At 47.4% G+C, this 25,497-nt stretch overlaps 2 protein-coding genes across 4 annotated transcripts in view; one reads left to right on the top strand and one right to left on the bottom strand.

Moving 5' to 3' along the window:
- Nucleotides 1–708: 708 nt before the first annotated feature.
- Nucleotides 709–9,283, bottom strand: AAMDC (adipogenesis associated Mth938 domain containing). Of its 3 annotated transcripts, none has more exons than XM_084304334.1 (4): nucleotides 9,267–9,283; nucleotides 5,858–6,008; nucleotides 2,433–2,528; nucleotides 709–1,743 (listed from the first exon to the last, which is right to left on the bottom strand). In XM_084304334.1, exons 2-4 carry the CDS (start codon nucleotides 5,987–5,989, stop codon nucleotides 1,603–1,605), a joined length of 369 nt encoding a protein of 122 aa, XP_084160460.1. In that variant the 5' UTR covers nucleotides 5,990–6,008; nucleotides 9,267–9,283; the 3' UTR covers nucleotides 709–1,602. The 3 variants fall into 3 exon arrangements, with proteins under 3 accessions (XP_084160460.1, XP_084160461.1, XP_084160462.1); XM_084304335.1 differs by lacking the exon at nucleotides 9,267–9,283 and adding an exon at nucleotides 7,452–7,536; XM_084304336.1 differs by lacking the exon at nucleotides 9,267–9,283 and adding an exon at nucleotides 7,348–7,437.
- A 316-nt stretch (nucleotides 9,284–9,599) lies between these two features.
- Nucleotides 9,600–25,497, top strand: part of RSF1 (remodeling and spacing factor 1) — a 55,738-nt gene continuing 39,840 nt past the window's right edge. Inside the window, exon 1 of the mRNA XM_084304308.1 lies at nucleotides 9,600–9,799. Within this exon, the coding sequence (XP_084160434.1) occupies nucleotides 9,613–9,799 (187 nt within the window). The 5' untranslated portion in view covers nucleotides 9,600–9,612. The remainder of the gene's footprint in view (nucleotides 9,800–25,497) is intronic.

Here is a 25,497-nt window from a genome sequence, read left to right as displayed (position 1 = left end):
CGTCCCTTTTGTAAAAGCCTCTTCCTAATCAAGGCCTTTTCAAGGCACAGAAGATCGTGAAATAACACAAATCTATCACTGCTCAGGAGGCAGCCCCCTGCTATTAGCTAACATCACACAAATTACATCTTTTACTCCCTGCAGAGTGGTAGGAAATGGTTCTGCTGGTGTTCCCCTGGGATGACTGCAGCCTTCTGGGTTGGTTGTTCGTCTTCTGCTTCACACCGTGAAAGTTATAAAGTTAGTAAGTTAGAAAGTTAGTAAGAAAAGGAGTTTTTGCTGGTTTGAGTGAGATTTTACCTCAAACGTAGCTCCACAAAAATATTGCTTCAATTAGGAGATTGCAAGATAAAACGTACAAGTACTCACTTTTCCTTCGCTTTTATGTCACGTTGTATTTGATCAGATAAAAGGTTTTAAATGGTTTGGAGAGCAAATAAACAGAAAGAGGCCACTGTACTTTGTCAATCTGGCTGTTCTTGGGTCTTTGGAAAATCACCCAGTTCTCGTTACCAGTCTGAGCTTCTCTGCTGCTCCTTGGATAGCTCCAGGTGCCTCAGAGTTTTATTGCACTTTTGGTAATGTGCACAGCCTTAATCTGCTCAGGTGAAGAGTAAGTGAGCCTAGTGGAAAACTATAACCTACAATGGGTAACGTGTAACTGGTAACGTTAAGAGAAGCCCAGCAAAGAAAAGAAACAGCAGAAGAGCAACTAAAAGAACTTTTAATCCTTTCACTATAACAGCTCTTGTTGTGATGTGCAAACAGGAAACACAATGCTTGGTAAGAACCCTAACTTCCACCCCACGCTTGCTGGCAACACCTTGCCAACAGTAATTTAGACCGATTTCCTAAAAACTCATCGTTTATGCTGCAAGCTAGCTCTGAGACAGAGTTTTTGGATCATTTTAAGCAGGTAGCAACTTCTTTAATACTTGCAAGACACACATTTCACAACTCCGTACTCACAATGCAGGTAATGGGAAAATTGTTTAAGGCACAGATTATAAATTTATTCCCCATGGGCTTCTTTTTCTAGGCTCTATGTAAAATTTAAAAGTAGGAAGTTTTACGGTCTTGATTCATCTCAGATCTGCACAACCAATACCCTGAGTGAAGTCACCAGCAGGAGGCAGAGTTGTTCTGGGGTCACCTCTTTTATTTTTATTCATTTACTTTATCTTATTTATAAAGTGATCCTTCACCACCGCTTGATTGTACTTATCAGATGTTTTATGACAACGCTGCAGTAGCTAATCATGTAATCCTGGGCCATTTCCTAATGAGAGTATTCACAATTTAATATTTTAATTTAACCCAAAGGTGAAAAGTGACCAGAATACGGCCAATATTCTAAAGTTTAGGTCAATCTCCAGAATGTATGCAAACGGTTCTGTAATTAAACGATCTCATTAACAACCCACCTTTGTGAGCACTCGGTTTGTTTAAATCCTAAGCTCATAAACTGCCCTTGCACTCGATTTCCAGCGCACATTAATGCTGTGGCATGTCAATCCCCACTGCTGGCTGTAACCTGAGGCAGCCGGGAGGCCTGCCCGTGACTTGGCCGAGGGCAGGGGCAGGCTCTGAGCCCGCGGTGTTTCAGCACGTCGAATGGAAGACGCCCCCCACCTTGACACCCCGAGCAACCAGGGCGTTGTATTCTTCCACAGCCTTCTCAGTTTGCAAGACCACCACCTCGATCCCGTTTTTCTTTAGATAGTCCACGGTAGACGATGGAACCTCCGAAGGTAAAAGGAAAAAGCAAGGATTAGAGACTTCCCTTCCCAGCACAGGGCTTGAAGAAAAACTGATGAGATTTGTTAGCAGATGCACTTATGTTACTGATAGTTGCCAAACTGATAAAGTGCTCAGATATTTCTAAGCTTGATACCATTTTTTCTCCTTGATAAAGTTACGTGTACGTACACACCTCTCCTCCCTCCTTAATGCAGTGTAAAGTGCAGCCTTTTCTTACCAAAGGGAGTGGAAGTTGAGCTAAAGGTAATTAGTGTAAGCAAGGTGTTGTTCAGCTCTCCAAAAAGAATTGCTTCTCACGAAGCTCGGCGCTTGTGAGCTTTGTGTAGCTGGTTTACCTGCTGCAGTGACACCGCCGGCGCTGCTAACAAAAAGGCCTCATTAGCCGAGTCTCCTAGCCTAGTCTGAGAGGGGGAGTAATGACATTGTAAAAAATCCTCCTTGTTTAAATTGCTTCTCTAGCAGAACGTCAGCCTTTTGACTGCTTGACATTGATGCTAACACAGAGGAGCTCACACGAGGCTTCTTTCGGGAAGAGGGTGACTCCCGGCAGGAGTTCAGTCATGCTAAGTCAGCAGCCTGAATTTTTTTTCCCCCTCTTGGTAAATCACTGTGGATTTTTTTTTTCCCCTAAAAAGAAGGGGAGGGAAAACAACCCCGGAACGAAAACCTACCTGCAGAGCCTCGCTCATGCCACGACCGATCACGACGGTTTGCGCGCCCTTCTTGACAACTTCTTCAAGGTCAGCCGGCTGCACTCCTGGAGAATGCTGAGGGTGAGAGGAAGGAAATCATAGTTAGAGTAGTGGCAGCATCAACCGGGAGGGCTTCAGCTACGGGTTCTGAGCCTGTTCCTCGATTAGCGGTGTAAAGTACCCCACCAAAACGTACCACAGCCCCTGCACGGTGGTAATTTCAGCAGGTATTTCATAGGCAGGTGAAGGATGATGGTTAATCAATCGATGGCAATATCGACAGCCTTTATTAACCGGTTAAAAATGAATGATGCATCATACATCCCTAAAACATTTATGGCTAACGGCTTTTTGTAAATATCAAAAGTGAAATCAATTAATTGCAATACCTAGCTTCTTGTTTTCCAGCAAAGCCTTTTTGTAGTAAAGATTGCAGTGAGCTCACGTTTACTCGCTTTAATCATAAGGGAGCTCCTCAAATAATTAAAATGATTAAATCCTTTACCAAAGAGGACTGAAACATATTGGTTAGTGTCATTTCAGGTAACGGTTTCAATTTCTGCTCTATTCTTAATTTTGAGAAGGGAATATTTGAAACCCAATTCCTTTTAAAGAAAAAAGAGCTCTAAGAGCATGTGGATGGTGTTTTTAAAGTACACTCGTTTACTGCTGGTATCCTTTAAACATACAAATCTGCAAATATCATGTAATATCTGAAGATAAACCTTTATTATGTTACACTACTTCTCCCCCAGCCCCTTTCCATGGCTCTCTGTATGGCCAGAAGTAAGATGACCAACTTGTTGGCCCCTCCTTGGTGTGCGTTATTTTTTTTAACCCATTAACACTTTTCTTCTCTCCCTGCTCCTTTTTTTGCTCAGCAGCCAGCTCCTGTTATTTCATGTGTGAGCTTTGTTCCATGAGGTTGTGAGCTTTTCTCTTTGACATCCTTGTGTCCTCTCCTGTTTTTTTTTTTTTTTTTTTTTTTTCTCCTGCCCAGGTTGCCAGCCCTGTAGCCTCCCACAAGGTGTCAGGATTGTTGCCAGCCCTGCCCTGTTCAGCATCAGCTTGCTGAACATGGTGAGAGCTTTCCAGTGGAAACCAACATGAGAGCTCCCAAAGCTCTGAGGGAAACCTTCCATATTAAGGTGCCGCTTCTAGGAGGTGGATTAAATGATCCCACCAAAGTATTAGGGTTAGTTGGGATCCAGAATTTCAGCAGCAGAGAGTTTACCTTTAGGGCTGCATTCCCTTGAGGTACATTTACAGTTAAAATCCCCACCTAACACACAGCTCGCTTCATCCTGCGGAGCTTTCTCAGGCCAAACCACTGTAAAACCATTGCAAGTACGTGATAAAACGTTGCAAGTTTGTGATAAAATAGGTAATGCTTTTCCTTCGGGGGTTTTTAAGGTAGGCTCAAAGCTTAGACAAAAAGAACAGGTACGGTTTCCTGCAATTACGTTAATTAGTTAGCTGGGGGAAGGTTTGCTGTCATATGATAAGCACTGCTGAGACATTAATGCCGCGGAACAAAAGGATTTGCCGCGGTTACGCGCTGATCAGGGGGCTTCCACCTGCTTGGTAGGAAAATAGTAGCGTCAGAGGAAATATGGACCATGGAGGAATAACTGTATCATCGCAGCTAATTCCACTGAGGTGACAGTGGGAGGGAACACGGGCAGCAGAATTTCTTGCCCGTGTTGTTCCCTGGTCTCCTCAGGCCTCCTTTTTTCCCCGCTAGCAGGTTATTAGGGACGCTGCCTTTTATCCCCCAGGGTTAAGGTCGGGAGGGAGAGCAGTGCTGGGTTCCAGGCCCTCGCAGAGCCAGTCATGCAGTTTTTCCCTGCTGAAAGGACGGCGTGCCAGGCATCAGGCTGAAAGCAGAGAAGGAAAGGAAGGGATTTGTTTCCAACTGGAGTGCGGGGCACGAGGGGCACCGCTTTATTCCTCAGGCTGAGGGAGCAGCTCCCCCTAGGCCCAGGTAAAACACGCTCAAAGCACGCATGCTACCACGAGGAAACACACAGAAGATGAATGAATCCTATTGTTCCCAGTGCTAACTGAATAAAATTCCTTCATAATCCTTCTAGAGGAGAGGATGCAGTCTCTAAAAGGCTCATTTTAGCCCTGTATTTGTTGCTTGCTGTTCGGTTTTAATGACCACCCAACTCCCCCTCTGGCTGCCATAGCAGTAGGAGCGATGGGTCTGACCTCCAGCAGGAGCTTTAAAAGGATCCTATACAGGAAAACCTAAATAGGTAATTTTTTGTTTACTGATTACATAGAAAATATGTCATAAAACCTGCCTCTCCAAATAACCCAACTCTTCTTTTCTCCCCTGATTTTCATTTAACAGCCTCCTCTTTCTTGTGTCAACTGCAGGATTCCCCTGAGGACTTTTATGGGCTTAAAGCTTTCCTCTGTCACCTGAAGACATCCCCTGGCTGCAGCTTTAGAAGGAAGGCACGTCCTCCTCAACGTCCTAACCCAAAACAACGCTTTGAAATGGAGGAATGAGATCAAAATGTGATCTGGAAACTATTGCGGAACGTTTCATGCCGCATGTGTTTTGCTTCTCCACTCGTGTGTGCACAGAAACCGAGAAAGCATCACTGTGAAAACTCGGGTTTCTCTTGAGAAGCAAAAAAAGCCTCTTGCTTTGTGCCGTACACTCTTTATGGACTGAAATCTGAGAGCTTAAAAAGTTCTGCTCCCCAGGAGATGATCTAGGAAGTTCCAAACCCAAAGTTCTGCCTCTTGGTTGTGTCCAAATGAACACAGCAGCAACCTTGGGGGGCCTGCATGGATACAGCAGGGTCTAAGGCACGGTGTGTAGGTCTTTTTAGCTTTAATTCTTGCTTGGAATATGTGGATTATTATTTTTCTAGTCAGCTATTTTAGTACAAGCCCTGTTATGGGACAAATGATCAAATTGGGTTCCCAATATATAATGCTGCTGCTAAATTTGAAACACCAACACTATTCCATGTAGCGTTATAGGATTCTGATAGCAATTACAGATAAAGCTTAAGGGATATAAAAATTGTTCAGGGAATCCTTTAGGACGTGGCTCCAAAGCCAGGTCACTGCGGTTGGCAGCCTGTGAGTTTTTCGTGGAGGAATTGTTGCATCTGATGCTGTCTCTGCATACTACTCCTCGGAAATAAGTAGGAGGAACCCCAAGGAAAGGGATATAAACTAAGCTGCCTGCATTGTTCTCTGCCAAACATGTACGGTCACTTGCTGAGGATTTCTTTTGACTTCCCATAAATTCTTTTCTATCCTATTCAAGACAATTTTTATGTAGCCTTAATAAAGGTTGCTACCAGCCTCTTATGAAAACTGCATTATTAATCAAGTCTTGTTCAAAATGCAGGATGGGAAGCAAAAGGCAAACTCACGTTTGTCCCCGTTTCTCGCCAGTCCCAGGTCCGACTGCCTCCCGGCCACACTTTGCAGTCCTTGTAGGTGGTGGAGCAGCCCTTCACCTTCATCTGACCCCACGAAAGGGAAGCGATTTCAGGGGAAGACATCTCTACGCTGAACCAAAGTCTGGAAAAAAGGATATTTAATGCTTACCATCAGGCTAACACATGCGGCACATTAATGAAAAACCCAAATTGTGTCCTTGCCCCAAGGAGCTGGGAAGAAAACGCTGTTACAGGCTCGATCCGTGTGATTTTGTGGCACCAGAATTGGGCAAAGGACCAGCAGGTTTGTTAATTACCCATCCTTTTGGGGCTCTGGGAGGATTCAGAGCAAATCATTTTACATGCTACATCTGTTAAAGTATCAGGTGCTCAACTTTTAGAACAATCAACAGGGATCAGTTCCCTGGGTTTCTTTCCAAATCTGGTTTTTAATCTTTTCGCTAAATATATGATGAAGAAGGTCAAATTTTCCTAAAATATTTGTGGGATGCACTGTCTCTTTGGCCCTCTAAACCATGCTGGTATGTTCCTGTTTATTAGTTTCAGACAGTAGATGAGATTAGAAAAAAACAAAACAAAACCAAACAAGCATGGTGTTGCCTTATTAGCTTTAGGGAAAGGAGAAGACAGTGAAATGTTGAACACAGGCTTTAAACTAATGGACTTTTGGAGACCTAACAGGGTTGAGCCTTATTCCCTGAGTCACTCCTCAGAGACACCAAATCTCCCAGCGCAATTTCTCAGGACAGTTCAGAAGCCAAACATCATCATTTTTAATGCCTAACCTCAATCTTTACTGCTTCAGTTTAATGATAAATAAATTTTAGTTCCCTTTGGCCTTCCTCTCGGCCACGCTCTCTAAATCTCTCCTTATTTTCTCATTTTTCCCCGACAGCCGGGCATTCAGGCAGGGGCGATGCCTTGGGAAGCACCACCTCGAAAGTTTCCGCCCTCGTCACAGTCCTTCAAGTAACTGCAACCTGATCGCCGCTGGGATTCTGGCACTTGACAGCAAGAGACCAGTCCCAGGGATGCCTTGGAAATGCTTTGGACTTGCTCGACAGCCAAGATCTGCGCCTTGGGAGTGACCTTTCTGTTTTCTGCCCTTCCAATTCCGAGCGAAGAGGATGGTCTGAAGCCTGCGCCGCAAAAACAGATGCTGGTTCCTGCAGTAAGAAGAACTCTGCTCCTGGCTGACCCAGAAAACCTCTGGCAGATCCTTCCAGATACCCAGATTCTCATCCTTTTCCTTTTTTTAATAATCCAAATTCACCAAGAAAATCGATCGTAGGAACCCTGGTGGTGCTGATTAAGGAAGGAGCCCTCACAAAGCAGAAATCTTTGGGTTACCAGGCTTGCAGCCCTCCTGGCAGCCTCCCGTCCCATCTTGCACATGAGCAGGCAGGCCATGAATCTCGGTGCCCTGCTTCAAACGTCGTGTGAAGTAGAAACAGCCTTACTTTGGATTCAGCACGGGACCGAGGCTGCCAGAGCTGCTGCTTCCCCAGAAGAACAGGGCAATTATTTCTTTCCTGCTCCTTTGTGAAGCTGGTGGCACACGCACCCTGCCAAAGAGGACGCCAGGCAAGCAGCTACGAGGGAGAGAAATTTGCCTGGATTCCAGTGCTCTGGATTCTCTCCTCACGTACCTACAAAGCAAGGGATTGACACACAAAAGGTCATCAGACTGTTTTCCCAAAAGTCTGGTGAAGCAAGATTAGGGCAGAAGAAATAGCTATCGCTAGTCCCAGCAGAGTGAAATCACCAAAAAGAGTAAAAGGAAGAAACCACTACCCAGAACATGGCTGCAAAGAATTCAAATAAATTTTCCCCAGGCTAGTTTTGAGCAGAGACTGCAGCGAGGTGAATGGCGGAGAGGTAAATGAATGGTAACAACATTAGGAATATCAGATCTCCCGATCAAAATGGTATTTGCAAGGCTGGGTTAATGCAATCAAAGAAGCACAAACTGCAAATAGGATGGCGAATGCATGGCTTAAATCCATAGCGTCCAGATTCTGTCATATCTTCTTCCAACAGCACAAAAATAAGGGGCAGGAGCTAAGAGAGATAACTCAAAAGCCATAAATGATGATTAGTAGTCTGAAAGCATTTCCCATCATACTGCCAGGGAATACCAGAAACGTGAGGTTATTTGAATTAGTGAAGGCATCTTAAATTGAAGTGAAGAAGAATGAATTTTTTTTTAACAGGGACTTTGGACCTTCTTCACACAGGGCACGGTCCAGTCACTAATCAGCACGGATCAGGGAAATATTTCCCCGACAAATGAGTTGCTTTTTAATTATTCACTACGCTATCTGCTGAAACAGAGTGCCAAGTAAGAATCAAATGAGCTGGATGCCACAAACTGGAAACTGCCATAGTCCAAACGTGACAGGGAGGGAGGTCCAGGAGGCGAGGAGCAGAGATGGCTGAGGAATCTGTAAGCAAAGCTACAGAAAACATGGGAAATAATGGCAGCAGAAAAGCTTAAGAGGCAAAATACCAACTTATACAAGGAGATTGGGCTGAAATAAAAAAATATATGAAGTAATGGCTAGGATGGGGGAGGAAAAAATAACTGATGAACCTAAAGAAATGTGACGTAGAAGTGTAGCTGGGCAAGCAGGTGGATTTAAAACTGGCAACGTTGCTGTGTCTTCCGTGAAGTTCAACATTTCTGCAAAGTATAACCTGTCAGGAACAGCTGGAATAAAAAAGGGGAGGGAGAGAAACGCTGTATTGACAGCCTGTTAAAGTAAATGTTTATTAAAAGCAAAGACACGCCCTGAGGTCACAGAGGGCAAAAGAGTGAATCAAGGTATCAAAATAAGTATCAAAGTATCAAAATAAGTATCAAGACATGAAACTAAGTAAGCAAGGTATCAAAAAGGGGATACCAAAAAGGGGATGTAGTGCTCCAAAACTAACAATGAGAAGAAAAGTAAGTAAAAAGTAAGAAACTCCCCTGCATCAAAGCAACTTCATGAGGGTAGAAAAGCAGGTAGAAAAGCAGGCGAAGACTTAAAAACCGATAGCAGAAACGCAAGGGGGAAGGATAAGCGAGGTTTAAAGAAGCGGGTCGGACAGGGACTGAGGTAAAGTTGAAGAAAAAATAAAACAAATATATTTTGGGGAGGAGCCGCGGGACTGCGCGCACGGGGAGGAGAGGGGAGGGCGGGCGGCCAGCTTGTGACAGGAGGCGAGGCAGGGTGCAAGGACACGAGAGAAGCGAGGCTCAAACTGCCTAAAAACTTATTTTTATTCCCATTTCTCCACAGCCCCCGACACCGCCCCCCCTCCCACCTCAGCACCTCCCTCCCGCCCCTTCCCCTCCCGGCCGTTAACGGCCGGCACGCGCCCGCACCCCACTCACCGGCCGCGCGGAGCACCCACCCCCTCCCTCCCTTCCTCCCTCCCTATTGGCCAGCACCGCCTACCGGCACCACCTCCCCTCCCTCCCATTGGCCCATCCACCCGTCCATCCCCACCCTCCCCTCCGCCCCCTCTATAAATACCCCCGCCCCGCCTTGTTTTCATTGCCGCGCCGCACGCGGCGGCGAGGAGCCGCCCGGCCCCGCGCTCCCGCCCCCTCTCCTCAGCCCGCCGCGGTGCATTGTGGGACCGTGGCGGCGCGCGGCTCGGCAGCGCCCCCCTCACTCCCTCTCCTCCCCTCCCCCCCCCCCCCCCCCCTTTGCTCCTTCTCCATCCCCGGCCCCAAGATGGCGGCGGCGGCTCCTCCGCCTCCATCGCCGCCTCCCCCTCCCGCCGCCGGCCCGGGCTGCCCGGGTTCCTGGCCTAACTTCGCCGTCGTTTGCTCGTTCCTCGAACGTTACGGGGCTCTGCTGGATCTCCCCGAGCTGCCTTTCCCCGAGCTGGAGCGCGTCCTGCAGGAGCCCGGCGAGCAGGGTGAGCGCCCCCCCCCCCCCCCCCCCCCTCACCTTCCCTCAGCTTTCTCCCTTTTTCCCTTTTCCCTTCCCTCCGCCGGCTCTGAGGAAGGACTGGGGGGGACGGTGGGGTGTGGGGGGGAGAGGTTGGTGACATAGAAGGGGTTTGAAGTGGGGGGGAACCGGGGCTGGTCCCCCCCCGCCTCCTCCCAGCCCCGGGGGTGGAGCGCGCTGAGGGAGAGGAGGGGCCTGGGATTCCCGGCGTGAAGCCCCGGGGGGGGGGGCTGTGGCCTTTCCCCCCCCCCCCTCCTTTTTCACCCCTTCCACCCTTTTGGGCTGAGCAGTTGCTTGGGGAAGGGGGAAGATTCCTCCCCTCCCCCCAAATAGAAGGTGGGGGCTCCCCCTTTTCCCCCACCCCAATATCGGCTGTGACCCCCCCACACACCCCCTCCTTCAGCCCCCCTGGGTTGGACTCGTGCAGGGAGATCGGCTTAAATAACTATTTTATTATTATTTTTTTTTTTTTTTGCTCAGCCTAACGCTGGCAGCGGGTCTCCTCCACCCTGCCTCCAGCTGGGGGGTTGCTTCTGTGCCCCCCCCGCGGTGTTTGTGCCCCTTTCTACTTCTCCCCTAAAAGAAAAATACCGTGGGGAAGACCCAAGGCAATGCCCTCAGGCTTTTTATCCTCCCCCTCCTTTCCCCCCTGCCTATGTGAGGTGAGGAATGGGGAAGAAGAGATGCGGGGGGGGGGGGGGGGGGGGGGCACCAGAAAAGCCCCGAGCCCTCCCCAGTGCTGCTATTGTAGGAAATCTCCTCCCCACACACACAGCCAGCCATTGTGCTTGCTCTCTGTCCTTCTCCCCTCCTCCCTTCTCTCCCAGCTGGGCAGGGGGCTAAAAGCTTGGCCCTTTTCCCCCCCCTATTTCCCCTTCCAGCCCCCCACCACCTGAGCTGGGCGAGGCGCAGGGTGGCTGGGCCACTCCGCCGTTCCCTTGCCAGCTGCTCCTCCTCTCCTCTCTCCTCCTTTTCCTCTCCTTTCCCTTCAGCAGCAGCAGAAGCTTTGCTTGCCAGCCTCTCCAATTCCTCTGCGATGGCTGTGGGAGGGCCCCGGGCAGCCGAGCGGCCAGGGGGAGGGCTGCGAGGAGGCGGCAGCAACAGCAGCCGGGGATCCAGAGGGGAAGGTGCTTGTTGCTCTCGGGCTCTGTCTCGATTATTTCTCTGCTCCTTGCCTCTCTGCACTCTTGCCACATCGGGAGACCGCCGGGCTCACGGCGCATGCTCGCCCAGGCCCCATAGAAACTTCCTGCTGCTGGAGAATCCCAACCCGGGGCTGCTTTTCCTCCCCAAAAACCCTCTTTCCTCCCCTTTTTTCCTCCCCAAATCGACTCCCTCCTTACAAAAGCCACCCCGCGGCGCGGGGATTTGGGGGTGAAATCGGCGGGGGGGTGCTTGCTCTCCTGGAGGAAGCCGTCCTTCGCGGGGCGCACGCGTCCTGCCTGAGTTTGCACCAGCTGAAATGGAATGAGAAAAGCCTCCTCCGCCTCCCAGCTCACGTGCAGAGGAAAAAATGAGCTCCCCTAACTCCTAAAAGCCGGGCTACCTGCCTGGAATATCCGTCAGTTCCCCCCCGTAAAAGGATTTGGTTGCTGAAGTCCTGTTCTGGCAAAGTTTTTGCAAAACTTCTGAATAAAAGCCGCTGCTGCGCTGGAGTTTGAATTTGTGATGAAAACACCCTTTTTGAAGTAACATCTGTAAAGAAAACGAATGTTTTTACCCTGTGACAAAATGTAAACGAGCCCGTAAGAGTGATTTGTTGTGTGGACTTGCAGAATAAATTAAAATTCAAGGCTGAGTGACCTGTGTGTTAAGTACATGCCTTTGGTAAAAAGCTGAATTTTCTCTGAACTTTAATCGCGTGGGACAGGGGGTGGATATCAACAGGACAACAGCTACAGCACAGCTCGTCCCTATAAAGCTTTTGCGTGCCTTGTGCGTTGTGATGTGTGTGTTATGGGGCGTTCAGTTGCTACACTCTGCGTTTCTCTTCCCATTTGGGGGGCAGGACGGGTTGTTCTCCACAAATGGGGACGTTTTTACCTTCTGGTAATGCCCTCTCTGAGCTGCTTGATTTTTGCTTGTGTCTGGTGTAGAGAAAGTTTGCCTGCCTTTGCTTATCTTTAAGAAAAGAAAGAGTGGAAGTGTGGAAAACTAAATTTAGGAGGTTCTTGAAGCTTGATGCGATGATTTGCCTGACAGGGATTTGTGTTTTATCGATCGAGCCAACTTGCCCAGCTTGATTTGTGGTGCCAGTATCTATTAGTGTGTTCATGCTTTCAGAAAAAACAATTGCAGATACTACATTTCTGTGTCTTTTTTACATATATTGGTTCCTGACAGGGTGTCTGTAAGGTTACAAACCAGCAAGTTGCTGGGCAGTGTTTGAAAACTGAAGAATGAGTTGTTTTGTCCTCTGAGCATCCAGTATTAACCAACCGTACGCAGCTTTTCCTTGGAGAGCAAAAAAGGTTTGGATTTAAGTTGTGCACAGTTTCACTTTTGATACCAGTGGGCTTAGACAGCACTATATAAAACCACCTGAGTGGTTTTAGACACCACGGGCTCTCTTTTCTTGTCTGAAGAGTTGATTGTGGAAGATGTCAGTGAAACTTCCTTCTCCTTGTGCTGGGTGTCTCAAGGAGCAGCGGGAGCTCCGGTCTGAATGTTGCTGCCTTGTTGTATAACAGTCTTTATTTTCTCCTGGTAATTATTTGAACAAAGAGCTCGTTCATGATGAAGTAACCAAAGCAGAAGCTTTTGGGGAGGAAGGGGCGCTGCTACCTGAGGATTTCGAGAGGTGGCAGTGACAGCAGTGCTCGAGCGCAGAGGTTTCCTTCGTTGTCCGAGTTGTTTGGGTGTGGGATTAACCTGCGTCGGCAGCGCGTGAGGTATTTGAAATGCCTGTGCAGAGGTACGGCCTCATCCGAACGCACAAACCCAGTTAAAAGATGCGCTTCGGGAGCTGGCAGATAACCTAAACCGTGTGTGAGCGGTCAGGTGGCAGAGCGGTGATCCTGCTGGTTGCAAAGAGAGGAGAGGGATAAGTGTGGACCCGTGGGGCCGCAGCTCTAAACTGGTGCCTCGCTCTAAACCTGTAACTGGTCAAAGTCGTGAGACCTGGGGTCATTTGGTGAATGTTTTGCTTTGTGAGGGATAATTATCTGGTCTTGAATGATATTGAGCCTTGTTTTGTACCATGACTTGGGTTGGATTGACGATGGGCTAAAGCTTCTTCCACCAAGAAGAGATCTGGGTGGTGAGAGCCCTACCTTGTTGTCATGCCTCAAAGGAAATCGCTTCTCTTAGGATTTAATAAAAAGTGAGTGAATAACTGGTTTTACCTGGGGCTTCTAATGAGGCTGGGAGATGTGATCGTCCCCTGTGTCACTGCACTGGGAGGTGCCAAGCTAAGACACATCGTCCTGCTGCATCTTTTTCCTACAAAGGCAAAATGGTGCAAACAGAGCGAGTAATCCCCGGGAAGCACTGCTTGTTCTCCTTTTTCTAACGCACCTACCTTGCCTGTTTTCCCAAGTTTCTCTTGTAGCAGCCCAGCCGTGGAAAATTTAGTATTTCAACACGTGATGGAGGGGAGCAAGAACTCTGCCTGCGTTGAGGGCTGTGTTTAAGGAACCATGATATCACATCGCCTCCTTTGTGTTGGTAAATAGCTCGGGAATTGGTATAAATGTTAATTAAGCACTCGGGCTCTTGTGAATGAAAATATTAGCAGAACGTTCGCTTGCACGACAGAGATCTCATTTTACACATGACTACGCAAAACGCTCGCTGGTTTGCCAGCTTCCCCGGTGTGTGAACGGGAGAACCTCTCGCTGAGGTGAATCGTGTCCTCGGAAGCGTTCGGCTCCGCTCGCTCATCCCCTGCTGCAGGCTTTTTGGAGCAGTATGGGGCTTGATTTGCTCCTGACTGAAATTTGAACAGGGAGGCATGCTTTGCATAGCGCAGCCGAACAGCGAGCTCGCCTCAAAGTCCTCCTGGTGGTGCTAAAGTTGGGCTTGAAAGCAGCAAATACGTTTTGGTGGGTACGTCTCTGGGCTGAGGCAGTCTGCTGCCTTCTCCCCAGGAGCTTTTGGATCTCCTTTGACTCTTGCTGGCAGATTGAGCCAGCCTAGAAGTTTGTCTCTTTAATTATCACGTGGATGTGATGGGTTTGGAGTTTTATTATCAAACTCTTTCCATGCTGGCTCAGGTTCAAGTGGTATAGAGAAAGATGATGTGAGGTGTAGGTCCAATTTTGTGAGTCTTTTCTCCCCTTCCCCCTTTTTGTCTTTATATCCAGAACTGAGGTTAGGGGCAGGTAGGCTGTGGGAAAACCCCTGGAAGTTACTTATGGTTTCTTTAGTATCGAGTACACTTAAAAGTTCCATCATAGAACTGAAAAAAGTATGTACTCTTTGGATCTACCACACTTCAGAGGTTTTATAAACTACTTTTTGTTTCTAAATCTTCTGGACACCTCACTTCTTTTCTCTTTCCAAAGGAATTTGGATGCTGAAGCCGTTTGTTCCGGTGGGTCCTGGCAGTTCCCTTATTGTCATTCCGATACCTTTGCAAAGCTTTGCAGCGTAAGGTTCTTAACCCTTCTCTGCAGAAATTAACAATTAACGACGATTTAAAGTGCTGGTCGATACTTGGCTGCGAGAAGCAGCCCCGGAGCTCTGTGGCTGTTTTAATGCAGCAAACAAAAGCCGGCGAGATCCGATGGCAAGGAGCGAGGCTTTCAAGCTCAAGATTAGGAATGCTCCTAATGAAGAGGGGAATAAAGCAGATTGCTCCGTTGAAGTGATTGATTTTCTGGTGTTTAACAAGATCCAGCCTGTTTGGGTCCTACTGACCCAAAGTTAGGGAGTTTGATGCGACTTCTAGGCAAAAGTCCTGATAGATTGCAGAAATCTGCAGCTTGGTCGGTGTTAGAATAGGAAATAAATGGGATAGGGAAGTGGTCAAACGCTGTTAATTACTAAATATTAACTGAAATGGTGATTTATCATCTGGTTTTGGTGTGAAAAGGGCAGTTTCCTCGTGTAAATGAACATGTCTGGTTTGTTGGCTGGGGGGTTTGTTCACACAAGGCGCTTTTGGATCTTCTCCATCAGACATGAAGTGTGGGTATCTCAGTGTTATAAGCTTCCTGCTGCTCTAAACATCTATCAACTAGTCTGAAGTAACTTTTTTTATAGTTTTAGGAGCCTCTGCTCGTATCTCATCGCGCCCTTTCCTGGATGAGTAAGAAACGTGACTGCTGCTTGAATCGGGTAGTCGTCCCCCACATGCAATTCAAGCTCACCTGAGGTTTATAAACAGAGTTTAGGTGGATCACTGCTGTACCTAGGGACTGACCCAAATTTTTAAACTCCTGTCCAAGCCATTAATCCACCTGGTAAGAAACCTGTTAGGGTAATGCAGTGTGCTTAGCTTAATAAAATATTGAGGAATAAAAGCGTTTGTATTAAAGCTGCTCTGCAGACTTGCAAATAAGGGTGTACCTGGTAAAATTTTGAACGTATTACTTCTGTTCTTGCTTCATTTTTGAGTATATCGGGTTCTGTGCCTCTGGTTTGTTTAAAGTTCTGCAGCTCTGTGTTTCCAGTCATCAGGTGAATGGGTTTGGTGGAGGCAGACCCCGCTGTGTGTGGCTGGAATTGTCGGGGTTTAACGGGCTTAAACTTGGAGCAAGCAAGCAGCACGAGTGGTTGGTCTTGTGCTGACTTTGTGGCAAACGAGGCTAATGCAGAATCAACTCCTCTGCTCCTTTTGCAGTCCTTTTAGATTAAGACTTCAGGCCAGCGTGCCTGGCCACGTGCGTTTTTCTTCATTGGAGAAGTGAATTAAGTTTGTCTTGGAATTAATTGCTTCCTAATAGAGTATGGATGCATCTCTGTGATCTAACTAACCCCCTTCTGTTAGTTTTTCCGTGGCAAGGCTTGATGTATTTATTGAAGATGGGGCTGGCCCATTATCCCACTGGAGTGTGCGCTGGGATTGAGGCTGGGAACACCACTCCGAGCCCCAGCGAGACTCCCCATCACCCAAACCGACGGGGGAGACGGGCAAATCGTGCTTCTGGGTTAAAAAGCAGCTCCAGTTTCGTGTCAGTAGACATTGTGGTATATCTGCAGGAGGGACCTTCACAGCCATCAGGGTGAGCAGCGTGGCACCATCACGTGTAAGCGAGGAGCTGTGTTTTGTCTAGCTCTTGTCCTCTTTTTTTTTCTTCTGGCGTGCTCAGAAATAGCGTCCCCGCTGGAAAACTTAAGCTTCAACGAGGTTCTTCCCCGCGTGAAGGACCAAACGTCCGAGTTGTTAAAGCAGTCTGAGCTGCACTTCATCTGAATCCTCAGGATTACAGAATTTGGGGTGTCAGAAACATGTGCCAGTACCCGATATAGCCCTGGAGAGACGGGGGCTGCTTCTCCCAGCTGGGCGTGTTGGTGGGAATCCAGGAAAAGAGCAGCAGGAGGTGCTTTGCCGGCCCCAGGAAGGCTGCTCCAGATGAAGGCAGTGATCCAGCAGCATCTTGTCCTCGGCACTGGTCAGCTGCAGGAGCTGGGAGTTTCTTGGGATATTCTCCCAGCTTCCAACAGTTTGTAGCCCAGGCGCTTCCTGGTTGTGTTTTTTCCTTTTTACATCTTCTTTGAGTGGAATTTTTTCCTCTTGTTTGAGATTTCTCACACCGGACAGCATTACCTTGAAGTTAACAAAGGTGTGTGCAATTCTTAGTGCCACCACCTGGCACCTCCTGTTCTGAGCCCGTCCTGAAGCTGATGTTTAGGTTGGCTTCTGCGTGGCCTAAACTGAGAAGCCCATGGGAACTGCTGGAAAACTTAAAAGATTAAAACAGAATCACTATTTGGGGGGTTTCTGTGCTCTTCAGTAGCTGACGGCTCGCATCCCTCAGGCAGAAATAACGCCCGCATACCTGGCAGGCTTTGGCATGAGTGACTTGGTAACAAGATCCTGCTGGTGGCAGAGGGCAGGGATGGCAGAAATTCCTTTGTGTGGTGCGAAGGAGGGGACAGGAGCTACCGAAGGAGCTGCTGAGGAGGGACGGAGGACAGGACAAACATCCTGCTGAAGAATATCGTGGCTGTGCGCTCACCGGTGCCTTGTGGATTTTGGAAGCCTCCATTTCCACAAATCGCAGCGAGAAATAAATACCCAAGCTCATACAAAGGTGTGCATTTTTTTCCTTCCTCCAAGCCTTGCAATAACAGCATTGTCTTTTTGTTTTTGTTTTTTTTTTTTTTTTCCCCAAGCTGTAGCATACAGCGAGGTCTGCGTTTGTAACGCCAAGATGTTCTTTCCACCCTGCTTCATTCCTCCTCCTGCCTCATCCCAAATCAATGAACTCTCCCTTGCTTTGGTTGTTCTGCGAAGCCTGACAACCATTTGGGCCTTAACGAGTATTTTAGTAGCCTCTAGCACTTGTCAGCCTCACACACGCTTTGCCGTCAGCCCTATGCAGCTATTGCTCTACCCCAGGAGTGAAACAAAGCAGGATTTCTCAGAACTCCAGGAGAAATTGTGGCCCTGGTGATCCCTTGAATGGTTTGGGGGAAAAACAACCAATTCCTCGAGGCGAGGCGTGCTTCTGAAGGAGCTTGTCAGGTTTCTTTTCTGCTGTGATCAGGTAGCACCCTGGAGAAAATTTGTGCTTATCCTTGGGCTCGCAGGTTAGATTGATGGTTGGAGAAGGAAAATTGAGTCGTGTCTTGCCAGCCCTAGCCTCTTTTTTGGTTCTTTCCAAGAAAACGGCGCTCACTGGATTGCAGCTTTTGGGTTTCCACCATAAAGCTTCACCTCCATGGAGAAGGAGCAGCCGTGCTTGGAAGGGAGAGAATTGAAATTATCCTGAAGTGGCAAGGTGGAGGCATTAAAACCTAACCCTTAGAAGAGATTTCCCTTAAAAGATGGGAGAGCAGAAGCAGCAGCCCTAAACCAAGGGGGAAAAAATCATTAGCTACGATAATTAACATAAGGACACCGCTGAGAACTTAAGGAACTCGTTTGCATAAGTCATTATTGGGCTAATTTGTGATGTCCTCCTCCTTTCTGGCAACGCAGGTGAAATATGATAAAAGTGATGTGTTAGGAAATGATGTCCTGGAACACCCAAATAACACCAAAGCGTGCTCGTTGCCGGGCTCACACACTCCCTGGGCTCTCTGGAAGAGAAATTTGGGGAATACAGCTGGTAAAAATATACAAACTGGAGCTGGGAGGACAGGAGTGGAAAACGGGGACTGGCACATTTTAAAGAGCCTAGCAGAGATGCAGGGAATCAAACACAAGTAGCTCTTACATCTGGTTTTGATAAACGCTAGGAAATTGTAGTTTCATCCTTCTGAGAGTTCAGTTATCCTCCAAAGTACAAATGCTCTGCTCCTTTCTCTGGCTTCTTCCGAAGCACGGCTCCACGGCTGGTGCTTGGCAGAACGCTTCAGCGTGCACTCAGAAAGACTTTTAAGGAGGTTCCTGACTGAAACAGTTGACTTGTGTTCCTCAGCACCTTTGCTAAAACAACAAAACTCGAAGCCATCACAGCCAGCCCTGTCTGTGACGGGATCCTTCGTGGCAGGAGGAACCAGGTGAGGCGAGGAGCTCGCAGCCCAACGCAAGCTGCTGCTGCCAGAGGTCCGTGTTTGCACTGCAGAGGGTGGGTTTGGATGTGCTGAGGAAGGGATTCGCCTCCTCGAATCCACTGATTCGCATCCTCCGAGGCAGAGAGCTGGAGGAATGCATTGCTCAACCTCTCCAGAGTCAGCCCAAGTGGTGATAACTTCCGAGGGAAAGTAAACCTTAAACCGATTAACCGCCGGGAAGCAGCTCAGAAGAGAAAGTGAATTCTCGTCATCATGGTACGAGTGAAGTGGAATCCCTTTGATTTTTATTTTTTTGTATGCCGTGGGCAGTTAATCTTTCTTGCTAAGGAAACAGGAAGGAGATGAGTCCTTAAGAAAACAGATCCAACTGTAAAATGGCTGGTCCAGACTGAGGGGAAACAGCGCAGTGGATGACAAAACAGTGGTGTGAGCAGACAACGAAGCTGCAAGCGAAACAGTTGTAAGTTTGCATGAGAAGGGAAAATGCTTATGATGAATACATCACAGAATATTTAAAATCCGTTTTGAGAAAAGATTCGAGGCACTGGTGACAGCCCAGACAGTACCAGACAGCAGGAGGAATAGCCTGTGAATCATACAGTAAATTTGGGGATATTTTATTTGGGATATGTGTCTATATCCCAGCTTGTCTGTTCTTGCTTGCCTTCAGCTTGATTTTAGTGCCCGGCGGTGGCTGCTTCACCTGGCAGGGAAACGGGGACAGGTCAGGAGGGTGAGCAGAACAGTAGGAAAGTTTCTACCAAAAAAAAAAAAAAAAGTTTGAAAAAATGAATGCTGTTAACCTCTGAGATTTTTTAAGTGTGTGCAGGGCAAGGCTTCTGGGGGTCTGCGTTCCTTTTGGGTTGTAGAAGCGGCAAAATGGTCTGTTAAAATAATTTAAGATTTAAACGCCTTTCACGTGTTGCATAATTACAGCTGATTGCTGCAGGTTCTTGCTGAGGCCAGAGCTCGACAAGATGCAGAGAGTAAATGCTGAGTTGTGGTAAAAATACTTAAAAATAAAACCAAGAACGTGAAGTTTCTGGCTTTGAAGTTAAGCCGGGCTGTGACGACAAAGAGGATTTAAGCTAACGTGGGGGTGGGCAATTGCAGACATGTGTTTTAGGGTTTCTGTGCCCACGTTCTGACGCAGCAGAGGGTGGTCACCATCAAACCCAAGTCCTGGATTATCAGCGCCGTGGCTCTGATGCGTTTCATCATCTTCCTTCCCAAGTGCTTGCCATAAACACATTTTCTGCATAGACCCTAATTTCTTTGGGGTGGCAGGTAGTGCCAGCCCCACAACTGTCAGTCCCTGCTGCCTGCGTGAAGCTGCAGCAGCCCCAGAGTTACAACCGTTCCTGGCAATTAAAAGGATTGCGTGAACGGGGGTAGAGATTTTAGTGTTAGCAGGTCAAAACATGACTTTGCTTGGAGGGTTTCTTACTTTAGAGCTCCATGTTTCAAGGAACGAAGCCTCTGTGAATCCCTGTGCTGTCTGCGATTCAATTATCTGCTCATGTAAGGACAGTTTGCTCATCTCATGACTGCATCGTGTCTTTATTTGAGACCTAAGGTTAAGGAAATTGGTCAGAAACCACACCTGGTTTTTATTTACTACAAACGCTTCATCAGACAATTGTCTCAGGCAGTTTTACTCCTCACATTTCTACTCTTGCTTTCTTCCTGGTTTGCTTAAAAACAGCGCTGGGGAACTGTTTTTGAGCAGCCTCCCATCCCGCGTGCATTGGATCAGCCTTGTAAACTTCGTGCTCGTGAGTTCTTCTGCAGAATCCCTTCAGCCAGCTGCACGACAGTCAGAGGCATCTTCATCAGTCTCCGAAATGCAGCCTGTCTCTTTCTGAATCTCAGGTAGTTCTTTAAAATATTGTAAATCTTCACTTGAGCTGCGGTTAAGGTACGGTGATGAGCTGACATGACCTTGGAGAGGGAAGTGTGCTGCAGAATGACTTGGGTTGGCTTCGTCTTCAAAGTTTGCTCATGCTGATCCTTAAATCTTGGGCTCACACAATGCTCCTGATGTGTAAAGTACCAAATTACTGAGTAGTACTCAAGTTTTCTACACAAATTCATCAAAATCTTTTGCAAAGCATTGAATGTACATCTTTACGGCATGGTTATATTCTTGTATTTCGTTAGGATCCAGTAAACTAACAACATTTCTTGTCTTACAAGGCCTAAGTTTGCAAGACCGGGCTTTCTAGAAGTGGTATCTGCAATATTTGACAGTTCCAGGGAAACTGCCAAGGAACAATTCACCTGTTAGCATCGCTGCGTGAAGTTAGTGTTAAAGGAAACATGGTGCAAGTTTTGTAGTGAACTGCTAGGCGTGATGGCAAGTTTGATGCAGGGTAATGAAGCCTGAAGGTATAAATGGGACTCAGGTGAAGTCTCCATGCAATGACTAGAGGAAAAAACGTGCTCTCTGAACGCCAAAAAGGGCAGAACTATCTCCCTGATAGATTTCATCTGATACATGAAAACAAAACTCAAAAAAAAAGATTAAAAACCCACAAAACTTTGTATATTTTTTCTACTAAGGGCTAAGGATGATGACCTAACCTGGGTGATGAAACTTGTTGTAGAGAAGTGATTTTATTTATCCTGCTCTGAATTTCTTAACATTGCCTCTTTATTCAAGTGAGTAAGTGGTTTCATAGGATCATCAACATCCTTCTTCTGTCAATGCTGAAGAAAACTCAGCTCAGTACCCAAGAAATTCACCAAAACCGCCACCAGAGCAACATTTCAAGTAACTAAACAGAGCGAGGAATTAAAAAGCATTTAAATTTGTCTTTGTTTTCATATAATGCACTAAAAAATGACTTGCATTCAGCTTATCCTCTAACAGAGCACTGTTAAAGAAGCTCGTTTCACTTGTTACATGAATAAAGAGGACTCTAACATGAAGCTGAAGCCCTAACTCCTGCAGTGTGCGGTTCGGTGTTGTTTAATCTTGATCCTCGCTTGTTTCGCTGCACTGAGGCTCCTGATTTGGTTTCAGTACAAGAGGGTGCGTGCTCTTTCTCTCCAAGTTAAAGGCTGCCATGCTCAAAGAATTGATTTTGTCTGCCAGAAATGTCTGTGCACGGACAAACCTTGTGAATCGAGGCTGGATTTGCGATGGTAATTCTGCGTCTGAAGGGGAGCGTGAGAGTTTAGGGGGCTGTTTAAGGATGAGGTACAACCCCCAGGAGCTGCTAACACCCCTGCGGCCATCCCCAAGACCTTACACACCTTGGTTTTCACTGAAAAACTTGCCAGAAACTCCACAACAGAATTAATCTGACTGCATTTATTGACTCCAACCTCTTTCAGATGTGTGCTTTAGGATGAGCTGACTCCAGAAGCGTGTTTCTGGCCAGGGGCTCTCGCTGGATTATCTGCAGCTCACTCAGGTGTAAATATCTGCCTTTGCTTGGATGAATCCTGCAGCTGTGCTGCTCCCCTTTCTGAGGTTTTAATGGCAGATACCTAAGAAATTCTGGGAGTGAGGAGTAGGATCTAAAACTCAGGATCCTTTTTCACTCAAACAAGAGTCACATTTCCTTTTCTTGTCCATCCTTTGGCCTCTGGATCTTGTGTTTCTTTTCTTGCTGTTTGCTTTGTGGCTGGGACACCCTCCGAGGAGTGAGTGGTAATTTTTAACCTTCTGAAAGAAGGCACTGAATTCAACTTCACCATTTCTTGCCTGCTTATGGAACTACTTGGTGCTGGAGCAAGAGGCAAACGTTGCCATATTGATTTCTTTTTGCTTGCTTCCTTTTTGGCGAGTGATTCTTCCATTCCTGTAACAGCCAGCAGATGCCTCATCCCACCTGAGATCTCCATTTTGCTGCACACCTCTCCAGAACCAGATCCTGTTTCCAGCTGCCTGCCTCTTCAGCTTCTCCTGTTGTACAGCTCGAGAATCCTGGCTCACCAACCCGCTGTGAAGTTCTCTGCTGCTTCCTAACTCCGTAAGACACACAAAAATGTGTCTTTGGCTGGATCTGTGTGGTTTGTGGGCACACCGTGCCCATTTGCCTTTCACCTTCATCACAGGTGCTCTGGATTTGAGAGTGCTAAAGAGGAAAATGAGGAGCCTTTCCTGCTCACAGTCTAAAAGTCTTGGGTAGAAACCACTCACACCTCGGAGACTCTGCAGGGAGGAGACTCCCAGAGCCATCCTCGAGGATCTGAGTTGCTGATTTTTCCCAGCCGGAGTGCAAGCTGCTGGCTCGTCACGCTTACAGCAGCTTCAGAGAGTCAAGTGCTTGCCTCTGACTTGCTGATAATTAATCAGCAAGTCAAGTGGGCTTGATTTGGAAGAGTTGGAGTGCGTGATGTGGTCACTGGAAGTGATTTACCACGGAGCAACAGCAATCTGTGACAATTTCACGTGGCTTTCCCTCCCTGTGTTTGAGTGCTCGCTGCTTGTTTGCACATTGCTGCTCTGCTCCGATTTTTCCCGTTCTCTCTTCATGTATCTGGAGCTCGTGGATTTGGGCCCACTTCTTATTCAGTACATTTTTGAGGCAGTAAACGGGGCTTTTATTTGCTGTCTTTTTTTTTCTTTTTTTCCCTGGGCTATTTCCAGTTTCTAAAATAGACCGTGTGCTATTTTTTTCCTGCATTGTTTTCAAAGTCATTTCTCCTTTTTTTTTTTTCTACCTCCATTTCATTTTCCTAGCCTAGTGCAATACGCTTTTCTTTCTAAATCTTACATTTTAGTGTGCCTGTCTTGATTTTCTTAGTTTTTTTCTTTCCTGCTGTTGCTTAATGTATTAAATTAAAAAATATTGCCAGGAACTTGGTAGCCAGAGAAAGAAACAGAGGGGACTTGTTCAGGTGAAAAACTAAACCAGCCTCTAGCTGCTGAAGGGTGGCTGAAAAAGCTGAAGTTTCTTGCAGGGGTTTTGTTTGGCTTGGTCTGGTCTCTGATGGTTCCAGCTGCTTGGTGAACACCCAGTCCTCTTCTGCACCTCCAGCTTCCAGAGTTATGCTAACGATGAAGCAAACGAAGATTTTTGGTGGATGGAGAGGAGGTGACGGGTGGCAGTGCGGGCTTTAGGAGCACAGGCATAAAATCACAGGATGGATTTGCAGGCAGTAAGGTAGGAAGGAAAAAAAAAAACACATGGAAGGGAAGAGAGCCTACAGGTAAGAGGTGAAGCTGCTTGATATTTAGATCGAACTGATGGAGCTGCCGAGCATCCAGATCTCCGGGCCCTTCACTGGGCTGACAGCGTCGTTTCAACAGGAGCGCGGTTTGTTTGGTTTTCGTGCCTGCCAAAATCTTTCTAGGAACAGGATATAAAAAAGCTGCTCGGTGACTCGCTCGTTCTGGTGGCGTTTTGGGTTTAATTACAGCGTCGTTGATTGCTCTTTTGCCTCTGCTCAGGAGGCAGAGCGGCTGTGATTCCCCCCCTCTCCTCCGTGTCGTTTTTACGGGCAGGCAGCTTGGAGGTAGGCTGGTTACACTCGTCAAGTGAATCAGCTGGAAGATATTTAGGTTGTCCTTTGGAACAGAAACTCCTGCTTTTCATGTTAGGAAACAATATAGGCGTCAAATACGTATTTTTCTGCCAAGCTTGAACGTGAATGGAGCCTGATATTCTGCTTGAATCTCCTTAATGTGGTTATTTTTCAGGGGGCTGCTGTAGCTTCTTGCCTGGTTCACAGCAGAGGCTGTGTCCTTACAGTTTTTTAGCGTGCCACGTTCGTACCAACACCATCCTTTCCCTCTCTGGTCCATGAACTCAGTACGAACACATCCCAACTGCAGGGATCTCCCATTTTTCTTCGCAGGGCTGAGGTGAGAAACACCCAGGGTGCCGGTAGCCAGGTTTGTAGGGTCACACACGGTGAGTGGATGAGAAGGGGAGGCGGGATGTCCCTACAGATCCCCTTCACCTCCACCACCCACCTGCTTAGCGTGGCTTGCTTTGGTGCTGAATCCACCAAGCAGAGGTCACTGTGGTCAAGGGATAAAGACAAACAGAGCCAGCAGTGAATGGAAACACTTGCCCTGTATTATTTTTTTTTCATTCCGCTTGCCAAAGCAAGTTAGCACGGAAAAAAAAGGTTTTACTGGTATAACTGGGAGGACCTGTTTGTGTTCGCAGAGCGTGCAAGCTGCCGGCGCTCTTTGCATCCCAAAATGTGCCTCCCTGCAGTGCAAGGGCCTCAGCATGCTGCTCCCTTCCTCCTCATCTTCCTCTCCGTGCCCTACATCTCTGACAATTTATTTGTAATCATTTTCCTGATAACGAGTCCCAGCATCCCACCACACCCAGAGCTTTTTTTTTTTTTTTTTTCCATTTTCCTCCTTTCTTTCTTCTGCTGTTGTTTGGGAGCGTGTTGAGCTGGGAGCGTGTTCGTTTTGGCAGGGAAAAGAAGCTGAGGTCAACCGAGTTTACGGTTATTTGGGAAGGTGTTAACGGGGAGCCACAACCAGGGCTTTGATCCCTGGCTCTGCAGGTGCTGGAAGTGAAGGCTTTGCTAACCACCGGACGGGATTTCCACGTGGTCCTACTACTTCTACTCCATTTCCATTTTTTGCCTTTTCCGAATTTGCTAGAAACGTGGGACTGATGTACGGGACATCCCTCGAAATGCTGGAGTAGACAGAAAAGCATCCAAAGGATATCACTGCCCGATGCCCAGACAAGGGCTTGCCCTCCAGGAAAACTCAGGACTTCACAAAATCCCCTAAAGTGCACCCGAAGCCCCATAACTCTGTGTGCAGTGACTCATTCGTCCTGACTCATGGCTCCTTGCCATCAAAAGTCTGCGTTTCTGACTATCTAGCAGATGGCCACGGCTTGGTTTTTACTAGTTACCTAAAAATAAGCTGGTTTGGTTTTAAAATAGCACCGTTTCCCTTTTTTATTGTCCCAAAGTCTTCTCCACCATCGAAGTTTATTCTGTGAAAGTGGGCCTGGTGCTTCTGGGGAGCTACCGTAGCTTGCCAGAGAAACCAAAGCTTCATCAAAGCCTGGGAACGTTCATTATTTTAAAGATCAGCGGGTTCAC

Source organism: Netta rufina (assembly GCF_964035555.1).
Source record: "Netta rufina genome assembly, chromosome: 1".
Taxonomy (NCBI): domain Eukaryota; kingdom Metazoa; phylum Chordata; class Aves; order Anseriformes; family Anatidae; genus Netta; species Netta rufina.
Note: the sequence above shows the minus strand (reverse complement) of the source record. Positions and strands in the feature narration are given on the sequence as shown.